Below are 16,816 nucleotides of genomic sequence, written 5' to 3'. Positions count from 1 at the left end.
GCTATTAGAGCACAAAAACGATAAAGTGAAAGAGTTGATCCTTTTGGCTGGAACGAATGATTTGAAAGGAAAAAAGTATGGCATGAGGAAGGATATGAAAGACTTACTGAAAGTAGCAAAAGAAAAGAGTGAGAGAGTTAAGGTAGAGTGTTGCTGCGGTATGACAGAGTAGAACTGAGGTGGGCCATAATAGCCAATGACTTGATGCGTAGGTTATGCAGGAGGAGTGGTGTGGAGTAAGTTTGACAGGCAAAAGGACTTATAGGAAGAAGGATGGTTAGCATCTAAATGGATTTGGTGTTCAGTCTGGAAAAATTGTTGAATGAAGTGAAAGGGGATACGAGCAGATATTTGATTTTATGCATTTTACTGAGCCTATGTTACAAGATCTGTGTTTTAGAGTACCCAGAGCTTCTGTTCTTAACCCCTAACTTAAGCCATAATTTTGAATAAAGAATTATACACTGTTTATATATAAATATAAAATTTTCAATAAAGACTTATACACTGTTTTATTATATATATATATATATATATATAATGGTTATATTTTTTTTAGATCCCTGCAGGATCTACAACAGCCTTGTGTATTATGGGACGAATAGATCTGATTGATGAAGTTACTGGATCATTAAGGTTACTCTGATAATGATGACAGCAGAGCCCACTCAGTGAATTACTTTGCCTGTTTATCTGAATATTTCTTCCCATGTAAACCTTTGGGTAATTTCAGAGAAGGTTTTCTTGAGGTTCATGATAATTAGGGCTTTTTTATATACCTGTATATATAAAACATTTTTTGTAATGTAATATCAACTGCTGAAAATATTTTCATTTGAAAGGTTGCATTCATAAATATATTCTGGGACAATATGAGATTGGCTTTGACATTTTGCCTGTATACATATTTCAGATAAATACCCATTGGTCACTTTTTTTATTTATTTATTTTGGGAACACCTGATATTATGTAGCATCTTCTTTAATTTCCATACCACATAATTTGCCTCCTTGATTTCACAAAACAAGATAACATTCTGTAGGAAATACTTTTCCATCAGTATAAGATAGCACTTCTCAGTTGTGGTATTATGGAAATGGGAAGGCAGAGTGGATATAGACACCTGACAGTTCATTCTGTGTTCATCTTGTTGCTTAGTAGAGTTCAAATCACTGAAACAGAATGAATTCAATCTCACACTCTAGGAACTCCTGTAAAATGTGAGCTTAACATGGTGGATATAATGTATTATGATGCTGTTAAGTGGTCATCACAAGACATTCCTTCATGCTTTTTTAATTCTAGATTTGCATCGTTGTTTATGTAGGATTGTTCTTGTCAGACATTGGTCATTTAGTATTGGGGGGACCAAGTATGTTCTAGGATAGTATGTCCTAGATCATTCATATGCTGGCCCGAAATACGTTTTACTACCAGTACCAGATCTTATATATCCAGTCCACAAAACCTTGACATAGCCCACTTCAATATACAGGTGCTTATCGGCTGAACAATATATTGAAGAAAACATTCAAGATATTGAATACCATAGGAGTGAAGTCTACACACACACACACACACACACACACACACAGACACACACACAGACACACACACACACACACACACACACACACACACACACACACACACACACACACACACACACACACACACACACACACACACACAAGTACTTTACTGCTTGCCTAGTTCAGTCTACTAACACAGATTGGTTCTATTGACTCCTGCTTTCTCAGTAGCATGGTCCTTCCATTAGCATGATTAGAATAATTGTAATATTAATTTATTGGCTTGGCCATATGACTTTTTCTTCTAATCACCGACTTGACATTCCTTTGTTCACTGAAACAGAGAAGTGGTCTGCAGGAATTACCTATTGTTATAGTACATATAAATGAGAGTAAAATACATAGTTCATTTTGAAAGCTAAGCTTTTAGTTGTTACTTACAGATAATTCTTCATAAACACTCACTGCTGTTTGTAAATACTCACACAGAATGGTGGCCATTTATATAATGTGCACACCACTTCTGATGTTCCAATTGTAACACTTGGAAGCCTGTTAAATTTAATTTTACAAATATTCTTCTTTCAAAAATCCATGAAAAACTGCTGTTTGATATGTTATTGCTTGACTTTTATGTTTTGATAACCATGTGGTAATGAACATCATGGAGTAGTTAATGTATGATTGGGGAGGATTCATGGAATGGATTCTTAATAAAGTGACCACTGAGTATGTATACCATATGTGTAGATATACATGAAGTAAGCAAACACATGTAGTTTTTATATTGTTTATTTATCTGTTCAGTGATATTATTTTAAAGAAAATACCAAAAATTACTAAGATATTTTATTTAAATAATTCTTTCCCCCAATATTGTGTACTGTTGTATTTATGCATGTGCATACACATACTCAAACCTTTGTTTACTTGAATTTACTCTTAAGTTATGTCACCAATGATAGCGTCTTAATTTTATCATTTACAGTTTCACATATATATTATTATTATTATATATCATACTAGCCCATTTATTTTGTATTATATGTAGAAAGTTTAATAACCAGCTACATCCATTTTTTGGACAGATGCTAATCCTGTAATGCTTTTGAACATTCATCATTCAAGGATCTTGTGTGCAATACACTGTCTTATTCATTTCAGCATACAGTATGAAGAGGTAAAAAAAAATCATGGCAAAAAACTAAATTAAGTCTTGGATGTTTAATCATTCTAGAATAACTTTATTCCTAATTTTTTTTTTTTTTTTTTTGTTATAATGTTATGCCCATACACAAGAAGTTGGTTGTTCAACCTATAGTACATTAGTACCATGTATGGGTAGTGGATTGGTAAAGAAGGAACTTGTTTACATTTGATTTAAATGACGGTAAATTGTATTCCTTGGGAAACACAGCAGAGGGGGTGGTCCTAATTACATATTCCTCTATGTTATCAAACCTTAATTAGACACATACTATACTGGGGTGGCCACCGCATGTGGCACGTGGCTCTTCACTCTCTACCAGGAAAAAATAAACAAAAAGGGAAGAGGAGACAACAAAAAAGAGGAACAAAATAAAAAAAAATAATAATGAAGAGAGAGAAAAAACAGGGTTGATAAAAATTACTGCAATAAAAAGTTTAATTCGAAATACATTACATGAAGTTAACTTTGAATGATTAGAATAATTTTGAAGTTTTAGTTACTGATTTACTAGTAGAGGACTTCCTTGTATTAATTTCCTTAGTGAGCTCCTTAAAATTAGGTGTGTAATTATTCAAAGCAGTTCTTACAAGCACATTCAAATGTTCATCATGTAAAACAGATCTATATTTAGATTTAATAAATTTAAGAGTTGAATATAGCACTTCACAGGAGTATGTGGTATTGAAAATGGAGATCGGTTTTTCTGGCACATTGCTTAAGTGTAGCATACCGTTGGTCCGGAAGTTGCTTCCAAAACTCAATTACGGAACATCCACTTTGCTTCACTAGCTTCAGTCCTTCGTCCTCTTGAAGTTCCAAAAGCTCCAGTTCTACAGCTGCGACATCCATTACAATTGGTTTTGAAATAGGACAACCGTGCTCAACACGTATGTGAGGAAAGGATTTTCCAAAACAGCGACTGTTGGCTTAAGTTCTTGAATGTCGCAAAATCAATTGTTGAGTTCTTCAGCTAGATCATTTAATTTGCTGACATAAGATCTCGTTTCTAATTCCGCTCCTGGCAAATTTGTCGGTATTTTCTTCAGACAAACGAAGAGATTAAAAGTTTTATTTTCCAACTCTCTCTGGAAAAGTTGCAGTTTGCTATGGAAGCATAGCACAGTCTGTGCAAGATCAGTTATTAGTTTTTCTTTCCCTTGAAGTGAAATGTGAGTGTCTTCGAGATGAGGGAAAATCTCTCCTTCTCTCTAAGAAACTGTTTGATTAGGTCTAACAACAAAAATAATTATTTAATACATTGCTAACTCAGAACTGCCTTACTAAGCAAAATCATGATACATCATTAGGAATCTCATCACAATTCAACTCATCGAGAAAGCTTTTGAATTGTTCAAATTTAAAACATTTGGCAACTAGATGTCCCTTGTGAATCATGCAGTGTTCAGGTAGGAAAGCAGGATATGATTCATCCTCAAGGAGCCTCTGAGTTTTATCCCTCATAGCTGGAGCACCATCGGTTGCAATGCCGGCAATTTATTTGCATGATACCGAAGCTTTTGTAAATGCAACAACAAGAGCTATTGGACTTGATAGCATTGAATCTTTTAACGCTATCAAGTCCAATAGCTCTTCCTTGACGTCCTGGTCGTGAGAAACAAAGTGGACAAATGTAGCTAGTTGTGGTTTGTCCTGAATATCTCTAGATTCATCAAAGCCAGACTATACAACACAGTTTTTCAAGTTATGGTGCAAGTTATTTAAAATGTCAGCACTGATAATGGACGTTCTCCTTTCAATTGTATGCCTGGAGACTAGCATCTGTTCAATCAGTTTGAGTATTTTATTATTTTTTTTATTGTTATTATCCTGGTCAAAAACTGAAATTATTTATGCAGTATTCTTCTTGTCAAATTTTCCTTCCGTATATACAGACGTTTTGCCTATGCAATATTAAATGCTATAATAAAACTAGCATCGGTAGTAACATCAGCCTCTTTAGTAAACATGCACATTAATTTACTCTGACCATGGAGTTGTTCTTTAAGTTTAGTTTTCCTCAGATCAGAGCCAAGAGGAAATTCTTTACTAAAATTACTGTGATGCATGTCATAATGACTCTTGAGATTGCTGGCTTTGATTTGCGCAAGTGTTATTTGGCATATGGCACACACAGGATTACTTTGTCGTTTCACAAAAAGAAACTCCTTTTCCCACTCTGGCCTAAAACTTCTGTGTTCTCTTCATGTTTATGTTATTTATGCGATATTTCTAAGCACTTGAAAAGAGTTCAACGACAACAAGCACTCTCAATGGACTCGCTCAACAATATGTTGAATGTTACTGTTAGATGAATGCCAGAAGTGTAAGTAGTGTTGTTGCGGGCAGGCATACCTTCTGCACTCCTACCTCCCCCACCACCCACCTTGCCATGTGCACGCTCACTTATTCCCGTACCATCGCATCAGTCAAAGGTTGTGGCTCTTCTAAGTCATACTGGAATTATTTTGACCGCAAAAAGGATGCGTAGTTGGCCACCCCCTGTACTATACTGTTTTGTACATATAATATAAACAATATAATATAATAATCAAATAATATGAACAGTGATTTTTTTTGATAAAGCATTTTTGGATAAAGAGTGTTTAAAAGTTTTAATTCATAATTACTAATTACATAGAAAATAGAGAAATTAATCAGAGAAAGAAACATTTGTTTTGTACATAGCTTACTAATTGTGAATTAAAACCATTAAACAGTAATATATTTGATATATTTGATGCAGTTAACTCAGCAAATAAAGAATACACAGAAAACCCTTCTTAGAAAATTCCTACTCAAAGTCCTATAGTATCAGTGCAATTTTAAAGGAAATTCACTGCAGCAAACTCTCCACATTAAGAAATTCAATTTCTTTGGTCCCTGTGAGTTTGCTATAAATGAGTGTTAAATGTGCAACAAATCTCTGAGTTTAAAAAAAAGTATATATTTCAAAAGCATATGTAGCCCCCCCCCCCCCGTTAATTTTAAGTGGCTGAGGTTGCCAAATTCTCTCCTTTTAAGGCTAAGAATAACCCTTTCCTGTTTCTGCTATTGCTATCAAAAGTTACTGTGACATTGGTCGATTAGTAGAGCCTCTGCTACTAATGGCTTGCAAAAAGTTAAGGAAGTTTGAGTACGGTTAGTAGTTGGAAAGGAATCAATTGTTCGATGCTGTTGGCACACTTTCCCTCAATGAGTCTTTGGACTCCCTGGAGGTGTCACATAATAATAATAATGATAATAATCAATCGTTCGATGCTGTTGGCACACTCTCCCTCAATGAGTCTTTGGACTCCTTGGAGGTGTCGCATAGTAATGATAATAATCATTCTTTCAACCACACAGTTATCTTTCAGAGTTCCCTGCTACTTGCTTTTTTCAGTGACCCAGAAACATTACTATTTCCTTGCAACCTCTTGCCAGGTTGCTCAGGTTTGGAGGGCTACCACATAGAGGTGAATGGAACTGGAGTAGAATGGTTAAAAGCCAAACTCATTTTGTCTTAACATACACTCCTGTTTTGATTCTACTTCACTAGATTATTAAATTCTTTCTGATAGGCTAATTAAGAGTTTCTCACATTACATGTGCATAGGTAAATTTTCAAATTCCTGAGTGTATGAGCAAGGAATGCAGAATAGTCAACTCTCACTGTATAACAAACTTGTAGAGACCAAAGAAGTAGCTTGTAGCATAAAGTTTTATGTACTTAATTTCTTTAAAATTAGAATTTCTGGTGCAGAGGTATCATAATCGTATGCGTTCTAATTTTTTCTACATGCCATTCCTTTCTAGTACTGTCACATATTTGCTACAGCTTTTGTAATCCCTGCTTATTAGATTAAATGGATATAGCATGATTGCTATGAGGAACAAAATTTTTCAGGCTGAGTTATAAATGAAAAGGGTGGAAACTGTTATAGCAATAAACATTGGCATGTTCATTTGTATAAAATGTGACAATAAACTGGTAATTCTTTTTTTCTTAGCAAGATCTGTTATTACTGCAGTGATTCTTTTTTTCTTGGTAAAATACTGCAGTATTGCTGCAGTTACACATTGTAAAAAAAATAAAGTATTTTCTCTAAAATGTCATAATAGTGTGTGTGGGGAGATATATGTTTGATTGGAGTCAAAATATATAGTAAAAGTGATGCACATTATTTAAAATAACATGAGGTAAGTCAAGTCTTTGCCAGCAAAATATACAAACCAAAGAGTAATCCTTAGATCAGCATAACCGTCAGGCTTTTATCCAAGTGTAAGCAAACAAAGTTTGCACCTGAAGTATTTTCAGGACTGGGGGGGGGCAACTCGTGACAAAGGTGGTATAACTCCCCATCACTTGCCTTAGTATCCCATAATGCAAAGCACATCTCCTTGTGGACATGTTTAATGCTATTTATTAGGGGAAGGGTCACTACCCAGACCGGTTTCTACCTTTATTGAGGTCTCATCAGTGGGAGCCAGACCCAGAGGTGGTGATACTAAGGCGGAAGTAATGGAGAAGTCATATTTCCATATACCAGTTGCTAAAAGGTGTCACACCTTATTATTAAAATTCTCTAATGCATAGCATTATACATGTTCACAAGATGTCTTTTGCGTTATGGGATACTACGGAAAGTGATGAGAAGTTATACCACCTTTGCCATGAATTGTCCCAGTCCTGAAAATACTTAAGGTGCAAACTTTGTTTGCTTACATTTGGATAAAGGATTAAACCAAATATATAATTGGTAGCATAGCCAAGTGAAAAAACTTCCATCAACTTATCTCTAATCCAGAGAATTTTAATAATTAGGTGTGACACCTTTTGGCAACTGGTATGTGGAAATATGACTTCTCCATTATTTCCTTGTGGTAATAATGCGGGCATTGTAGTGACCCTTCGCTTAATGCATAGCATTATACATGTCCACAAGACGTGCTTTGTGTTATGGGACACTAAGGCAAGTGATGAGAAGTTATATCACCTTTGCCACGAGTTGCCCCGTCCTGAAAATACTTCAGGTGCAGACTTTGTTTGATTACACTGGAAAAAGGATTAAACCAAATACAGGTAATCCTCGTATAACACGGTACTTATACAACACGGTTTCGATATAATGCAGTCTACAAATTGTAGTATCCCTTGTTGAATGTGGTACTTATACTACGCGGTTTCTATATAAGATGGTCTACAAATTGTAGTAACCCTTTATCTTTTCATATATTTTGCAACTTAAAAATCAAATTTTATCTTCGTCAAATTTGCGTCACGCATGTAGTTATAAGTAGCGAATTTATATTAGGGGAAATACCCTTTAGCATGCATGTACGTACGTCAATTGCTTACCATATAAACTGTTTATTGTTGAAAATTATCTTCGTTTTCTGCCAGGAAAGCGCATTAAAAATCATAAGTGTGTTAATCTCAAGCTGAGCACTTTATTTGGTGAGTTACATACAATATGTAATGCTTTTTTTTTTATGTAAAAAATGCATTTTTATAGTAATGGCCACTTAGAGCACTTTTGCGATATGGTTAAAAACGAAATTAGTGAATTAATTGATGGGGAAATAGATTTAAATGAGGAGGAACTGGTACAATTAATAGATGACGTCGAACCAAATGGCAGGGAAAGTTCTGCCGAAGATTCTGATTGCGATGAATCCGTTAAAGAATTCAGTTTAAAGAAATTAGCAGAAGGGTTGAACTTGGGAAGAAAGTTATTTTATGGATAATGATCTCTCAATGGAGCACTCCAGAAAATTCACGAGACAATTGGATATTTGTTTAGCTCCTTATTATGAACTTAATAAAAAATTGCAGCATAGTAGTAAGCAAGATCTTGTTACTGATTTCTTGATAACTAAATCAGCTTAAGTATGCAATGAGAATTATACTAATGATGTCCAAGAGATTTCAAGTGATGACAACATCCGGCCACTCGTAAATAAAGAACATCTACAAAATGTTAGTTTTTAAGACAGTGATGACGATTAAAATATACACTTTATTTTATTTTGTCTAAAACATTTATGCATTATATGCAATGAAGTTTACGTACAATTTATAATTTTATACTATGTATTTGTTTCATAGTTTATATGTTTTCTTAACTTACATGAATTTCCTGAATTAAATAAAAATATTTTTTGTTGGATATGTCATTCTTGAAAAAAAAAAAAAAGATTTCGGAACCTAACCCTACTTTTTCTATGTGATCTGAGGATCCTCAGATCACATAACACGATTTATATAGCATGGCATTTCTATGGAACCTAACATCCACATTATACGAGAGTTACCTGTATATAATTGGTAGCATAGCCAAGTGATAAAACTTCCATCAACCGTCAGGCTTGTTAGGATATATCTCCCATTATTCAATAGGGATTTTTAATACCTCTGCTATAGAATGTGGCTGGCTTCCATAAAGGTGGCTGATTTTACCTAATAAATGTTGGTATTTGCTGTTCAAGACCAAGGATAGGTGGTCCTTTATCACCAAGGAGAGTGATGAAGGACTGTCTACTCTCAGACTTGCATCTCTTTTCAGCTGTAGGCTAAACTAGATTGTGCATGGCTTGGCACTGTCTCTTAAATTGTGGCCCATAGAGACATTTCTTTTAGATGACAGTGTTATAGAGGCTTAAAATTTGTCAAAGTCATTCCTTTGCTATCCTAAAAAACACACTAGCAGCACATCTAAACTACTTTACATTTAAATGGAGCAATAGCAGCACATCTAAACTACTTTACATTTAAACGGAGCAATTTTAAACATCACCAAGGTTGAAATACATACACCATGAATTTATTGTGACCAGCATTTTTCTCCAGATACATTGACCACTCAGTAGATGTCACTTTTTGTGATGTTAGTACTACAAAAAGCATCTAACTCTTTGCCTCTTTTTTTGCTGCATCATTTCAATGCTATGCTTGAAATTATATAGTAACTAGTGTAGTATCAGAATCTACAGAAAAGTATTATGAAAAACATTAAGGATTCATCTTTTAGTTGTATATTGTAAAATGTTAGAATAAAATATATATTATAAGAATAAAATATTTCAGATAAAACAGTGTTGATAACTTCACAATTATTGGTGAAAGCTAACCCTGGTATAGGAAAGCATCGTTATGGTTATGAATATTAAATACATTTTAATTTCTTTGCTGTCCAGCAGTTCTGAATTCCTAGAAAAAGGCGATTTACTTAACAGTTGGCAAAATTGATATTAAAAAGAATGTGTTCAGAATGATGCAGGCTGTGACTTTGACCAAGCTATATAATTTGAGTCTCTGCAGGAAGTTTCCACAGGAGTGGAAAGCCTGTATGAAATTCCATTACACAAAGATGGTGCAAAGAATGATATGTCTAACTACTGACTTGTCCATTTCTCTGGATTGAACGTTTTTTTGAAATTATAAGCTTGCATACCAAACTAGGTTGAAAGTTTTTTTTTGCTTATACTATAAATTAAAGTTGCCAAGAAATTATATTCTTGTTTATTCCTTTTTCCAAGTATAAGTTTGCACATGAAGTATCTCCATGTGTTATGAGAAGGGCCACCACCTAGATATTCTCATAATGCTAGCATTATGGCATAAAAAAATTACTGAATAACTACAACGACATATGTTATAGAGTAAATGGGTTTATTAACAAGGAAATATATGTTTACACATGATATGTACATCCACAATTATTGGTGGAATCTTTGTCAAATAAATCATTCTCAGTGAAAGATTATGTGCTTGAAATGGGCACCTTGTCTTTCAAGACAGGTTTTGTAGTGCACGTGAAGGTTCTCTGTCATCTTGGTGAACAAGGGTTGGGGCATCTGATGAACATAACATGTAATTTTATCCCTTAGTTCATCAAGGTTTGAAGGCAGGTCATGGTGGAATACCTATACCTTCAACATACTCCAAACATTGTGTTCCAGAGCTAAAACTCATTGGTTATCATCTCCTAGTCTTTTAGTCTGCTGGCACTTATCGCAGTGTATAGAAGCAAGCAAACATATATATCCGACCTATTCAGGAAAAGAAAAAAGGTAGGTGAGATAGAAGTCTGCTATCAGACTACCAACCAATACCCTTCACCTCAGTCCTCTCCAAAATAATGAAGAAATTCATCACCAGTCAACTTCTCTACTACCTTGTCTGGGCACCTTGTCTTTCAAGACAGGTTTTGTAGTGCATGTGAAGGTTCTCTGTCATCTTGGTGAACAAGGGTTGGGGCATCTGATGAACATAACATGTAATTTTATCCCTTAGTTCATTAAGGTTTGAAGGCAGGTCATGGTGGAATACCTATACCTTCAACATACTCCAAACATTGTGTTCCAGAGCTAAAACTCATTGGTTATCATCTCCTAGTCTTTTAGTCTGCTGGCACTTATCGCAGTGTATAGAAGCAAGCAAACATATATATCCGACCTATTCAGGAAAAGAAAAAAGGTAGGTGAGATAGAAGTCTGCTATCAGACTACCAACCAATACCCTTCGCCTCAGTCCTCTCCAAAATAATGAAGAAATTCATCACCAGTCAACTTCTCTACTACCTAGAGGCCTACAATGGATTCCACCATTCTAGATCCATGGCTATATCTTAGCTGACATTGCCTGTCACTGGATATGTGCCACGTGCTTTCTGAGCAACATGCTGTCATCCTTGACATTCCCAGAGCTCTTTTAATCTTGTTTGGCATTGAGGCTTGCTTAGTAAATTGCCATCCTTTGGTCTACTCTACCTGAACTTTGTAATTGGATAGCTAGGATTCTCTCTAGTCATTAACTGCATATTATATTATAGTGGACGGCTTCCTTTCTTTGAGCCTTGTCACTAATGCAGGAGTGCTTTGGGCTCTGTTCTGTCACCCGTCCTCTTTCCTTACACATAAATGACCTATTCTCAATCACCACTAATCCTTAATTGAAATAAAAAGCCCAAAAGGCTAGTTTTCTGGCAATTGAATAGATATTAAATGGATAAGAATCCTATATTGTTATATAGCCAGTAAGTGAAACTCGAGCGATAACTACGATCTATGAGTTTCAATGCCGAAAAACTATCGGCGAAGGCAATTCGAAGCAAAGGTGGAGCAAGTTCCCTCACTATTCTTGATATTCTCTCTTAATGTAAAACACAGCTCCTAGGAGATGTAATACTGTCATTACATTATGAGGGGAGGTCACTACCCAGACCGGTTTCAACCTTTTTTGAGGTCTCATCAGTGAGACCTCAAAAAAGACCTCAAACCTTCTTATCCATTTAATATCTATTCAATTGCCAGAAAACTAGACTTTTGGGCTTTTTATTTCAATTACAAAATACAAGCACACCTTTATGGCATTCATGTAGTGAAGGTATGTAAGTTCTTTTCACTAAGCTTTGATATTTTCCAGGTCTACCTACTCACTGATGAGACCTCAAAAAAGGTTGAAACCGGTCTGGGTAGTGACCTCCCCTCATAATGTAATGACAGTATTACATCTCCTAGGAGCTGTGTTTTACTTTATGAGAGAATATCTAGAATAGTGAGGGAGCTTGCTCCACCTTTGCTTCGAATTGCCTTCGCCGATAGTTTTTCGGCATTGAAACTCATAGATCGTAGTTATCGATCTTGAGTTTCACTTACTGGCAATATAACAATATAGGATTCTTATCCATTTAATATCAACACCACTAATCCTATTTACAGCATGTGGATGATAATCATTTGACAAGTTATGCAGTGCTCAGACATCCCATGTGCCAAGATCTGCAGTGCTTGATCTTTATACCATCTTTCATTGGGGTAGTGATAACATAGTCACCCTGAATGCCACTGAAATGCAGTCTTGTCTTTCCTTTCAAAAAGGGATCTCATTTCATCTATTCTTACCTTCAGTAACAAATCATCACAGATTAGACCCCCCCCCCCCTCAGACACATGTAATACCTCCAGCCCCTCCTGACATAACCACATTGCATCAATATCTTCCTCATCCTCTAAAAAAAGCACTGCTTTTCTTTTCATTTGCAATGCTGGTTTTCACCCATCCATTTACTAACTCTATGCAAATCTGCTTGTCCTTAGAATACTGTACAAGTGGCTGGGATGGTGCTCATGAAACCTCCATAAGAATTCTTGACATTGTCCAGAGGACAACAGTTCAGCTCATAGAAGATTCTTCCCTCTGACTCCCCACAGAAGTACCTGCAGGAACGACACAGAGCTGAAACAGTGCATCTGTGAGATAGAGGATGATCACTGTTCCACTGAATCATCCTCCCTCCACTTTCTGCTTGGCTGGATAAAATGAGCTGCAGCAGCCCAAGACCCCTTTTCATTATAGCAGCAACCACATTGAACCTCCTTCTCTTTCTCTTTTATTCCATCTAACCTGCTCTCTGGAACAGCCTTCCTCACAAAGTGTTTACCAACTATAGCCTCCAGTTCGTAAAACTATTTCTTTCCCAGTCCTCACTTGTATCCCACACATAGCACTGATGTGCTATAAATTCTTCTACATGTTATGCATGGAAATAGAAGAAAAAAATATTAACATATAATAGCCTTGTGAACATATTAATGAGAAAATGAAACAAGTCTTTAAGTATTAGCTTATAAGATTAAAGACTGGAATCTTCATTTCCTGAATTTATTTCCTATACATTCAACTGCATTCTAGTATTAAAGAAAAGCCATTTTGTTTTGCACACTTTGGTGTTGATCCAGTATTTTCAAGTGATCAGTAACATTAATTCAGGTTTTCATATAAATGAATGTTTTTGTGACATAGTGCAGAAATTTGAATGCACTTGATCTTTTATCAAAGTTGTGAGTCTTCTCTGAAAAGAATTGAGAAAGGATAAATGGATAAAGAGAAAAAAATACTTATCTTACTTAAGATAGAAGTGACCGACAGGAAAACTTCTAAGTGAGGTGTGAGGAGTGTGGCAAACACAGGGTAAATAAACTTCACCTATAACATATAAGGTAGTAGATGTTAAGCAATCATATAAGAACACTACTATACTACCAGGAATTAGATTGAAAAAAACTGATTTTTGGTCAAGCTTTGAACATACCTCATTCACCTGTTGAATAGATAATGGCATGTTCTCTTTTTGGAAAAATGTATAATGATACATTTATGGAAGATTCTGGATTTAACACTTTTCACCAAAGAGCATCTAGAGAATCATTTGATCAAATATCACCTCAGCATACTCAAGTTAAGTTCATGCTCCTTTAGAGAATGGTGTTTACTTTTTTCTAATTCAGATATCTATCTTTCTCACTCACATTCCTTTCTGGACATAAACTAGAATTCACATGATAGAGATTTACATCTTAATGATGCACATGAAGAGCATTTCTAAAACCATAGATGTAGAACCACTTTTAAATTTGGATATATTTATAAATGATAAGATGAACAACTTGTTTTACTCAAAGTGTGCAAGTTCCTGTTTTTAAGAAAAGCACTAATTGTAATGGTGATTTACTGCTATTTGCTTCATAACCTAAACAGAAACCAAAAGTATAAGATATGGTGAATAATGCATAAAGAGAACATGGTAACTAGGATAATGGCTGTTGGAGAAAGAGAGAATGTGTGAAGTTTGGTTTTTGGTTTATCATAACCTAAAATAATCATTCATTACTTTTCTTGGAGTCTTTTATACAAAGAAAAACATTAATGGTCGATTTTTTATGCTATGATAGAAGAAACTGACTATAAGAGTTACAAGTGTTTTTGCAATTGTCTAAAAAGACACTTGATTGTTTATTTAAATATCATTTAAAAATTTCTGGACTAATTTTTGTTGCTGTAATTTGCAGAGACTGTCTAGAAGAAAGAATAAATCTGATTAATGTTGCCATAACAGTGCTATTGGCAAAACAGTAGGACATGTTTCCTTTGAATTCTCATTATGAAAAGTTTACTCCTTATATGGGGTTTTTTGCTTCCAGAAATCAGGTTGTTCATTCTGCATATAAGCAAATTGGCTAGGGAATGCAAGCATTGAACAGACAAGGGTACTATTGGGAAGTAGATTGCTTAGTGCAGATGATATATTGTGTATGGAGTGGAGGATTAAGTAGTGTGAATAATAAGGTGTCCTCCGATGATGTGTCCCCGGACTCTATCAAGATGCCAATATTACAACTTGGCATCTCCATCAAGATACCAAGATGAGCTAAGACAAGCATTAACTTTAGGTAAACTGAAAATATTTAGTTCCATGTGTTCATTACTAGTCCTTATAAACTTTGAGAAATAAGCACTAGGTAATTTAGCTTTTAACCCAGCCTTATTAAATACTGGAAGAGTACTAACCAAAAAGTTGACAATATATATGGAGTTTGTTGAAGTTGCTTCATTGAACAGGACATTGCATCCCAATACTTACAGATTTAAATTTTGTGGGTAGGCATTTAAAATTGGTAAAGAGCAGCCCGTGCAGTTTAATAATTTTTTGTTTTTAATTTTAAAATAAAAAAAAATAAAGATCCTATAAAAAATTAACAAGAAATCATTAGAAAAATAAGATTGACATGGGTATCAATCAATTGATGAGGGCACTGGCTCAGATTCTATTATAAGAGATGTCTCTTATAATAGAATCTGAGCCGGTGCCCTTGCCAGCCACGTCTTGTTCTCTGTAAACTCTGATGAAGGCCGCCAACACCAAATAGACTGGAATCTAACTTCTAATATTCACAAATGTTACGATGAACTTGAAAGACGTATCCTGGAGTTAAAAGAAATTGCCCTCGATTCTACCCACATGAATAGCAATCTTAATTACAATTTACCAGACTCTCATAGCTCTGCTGTTCAGTACTGGCATTCTTGCGAGATCACATGCACACATATAAATGGAGTTAGAATTGAAACACAGACTCCAATTCAAACCTAACTACAGTTTTTGAAAGCTCTGTTGTAAGTGTGTAATGTTTCTGTCGGTCTTTTTTTGTATATACCTTTGTGCTTTGATACCAGATGAAGTTGGCTTACCAACGAAACTAGTTGTGTCCTTATTAAACTTTTATTCTTAATTATCTCGGTGTTTAAAGTTATTAAAATTATTGAACAAATATATATTATACGTGTGCGTACACATTTGGACCCCAAGGTGATGTATTAGTCAGAAATTGCTACTTCCTAGCTGGAGGCTGATGCAGGCTACCATCAATTCCTGAAACAGAAGTCATTTCTGATATGGAGAAGTTGCTTGTGCATCCATAGCAACCCTTGGCAGCTGATGTAACAGAAATTACATATAAGTCTTTAGTTTTACAAATTTATGCTACATCTGTGTTATCTGTTCCCCACCCCCATTCATTTTTATGTTTATTAATTCTTTCAGTTTCTTAGATATAAAAACCTCTCTCTCTTAGTGAAACAGATTGATCAAATCCAATTGATTAACAGTTCTTTGCAGAGTTTCATTACAAAACAGATTTTGCTATAATAGATATAATGAATAGTAGGTTCCACTTAATGTGATATTGGGTTATAATTTGATAAGATTAAGTAACTGGTAACAATAATCTAAGGGTCCAAAATGAAATGAGATCTTTATCTTAAACAATTTTAAGATTTCAAAACTGCTTGAAATCTTTCTTAATCGAATTTTTAATGCATTGTGATTAGTAAAATAATCTGGAGTCATCACTGTTCCTTTCCTTGCATTCAAAAGCACTCTATATCAGAGTGAATTTCTTAATTTCTCATATGTTTAGAAATGTATAATCATATCTGGCCATTTCATGAACAATGAATACTGTGTATTCTTGAATGCAATGAATGCATATAAGACAATATTTGAAATTAAGAAAAAAAATTGCAACATTTTATACTCCATGTATAAAATACCAACCTATGAATTTGGAAGTGGAAAACATCAAGCAATTATAGTTCCTACAGTAGTGTACACTGTATAGCAGTGTTATATCAGACCATGTACTGTGTTCTCATAGGCTTTTGCTTTTATATTATGTTAATAGAATATAATATACTTATATATTAGTATATTTTGTATATAAATATTTGTATTTAATAAATGTATTTGTTAG

The 16,816-nt window shown here is 34.7% G+C and overlaps 1 protein-coding gene across 4 annotated transcripts in view; it reads left to right on the top strand.

Moving 5' to 3' along the window:
* Positions 1-16,816, top strand: part of LOC150094670 (putative peptidyl-tRNA hydrolase 2) — a 166,163-nt gene that overhangs the window by 144,177 nt on the left and 5,170 nt on the right. For 3 of the 4 annotated variants that reach the window (XM_090411267.1, XM_090411266.1, XM_090411268.1), the window contains exon 6: positions 560-6,720. In XM_090411267.1, coding sequence (XP_090267393.1) covers positions 560-646 — 87 coding nt within the window. In that variant the 3' untranslated portion in view covers positions 647-6,720. Of the gene's footprint in view, positions 1-559; positions 6,721-16,816 lie in introns of those variants that run through there. The other variant, XR_016550143.1, reaches the window with a different exon arrangement.

This window comes from Typopeltis vanoorti, chromosome 21, assembly GCF_054136105.1.
Source record: "Typopeltis vanoorti isolate ZY-2024b chromosome 21, IOZ_Tvanoo_1.0, whole genome shotgun sequence".
Classification (NCBI taxonomy): Eukaryota; Metazoa; Arthropoda; class Arachnida; order Uropygi; family Thelyphonidae; genus Typopeltis; species Typopeltis vanoorti.
Note: the sequence above shows the minus strand (reverse complement) of the source record. Positions and strands in the feature narration are given on the sequence as shown.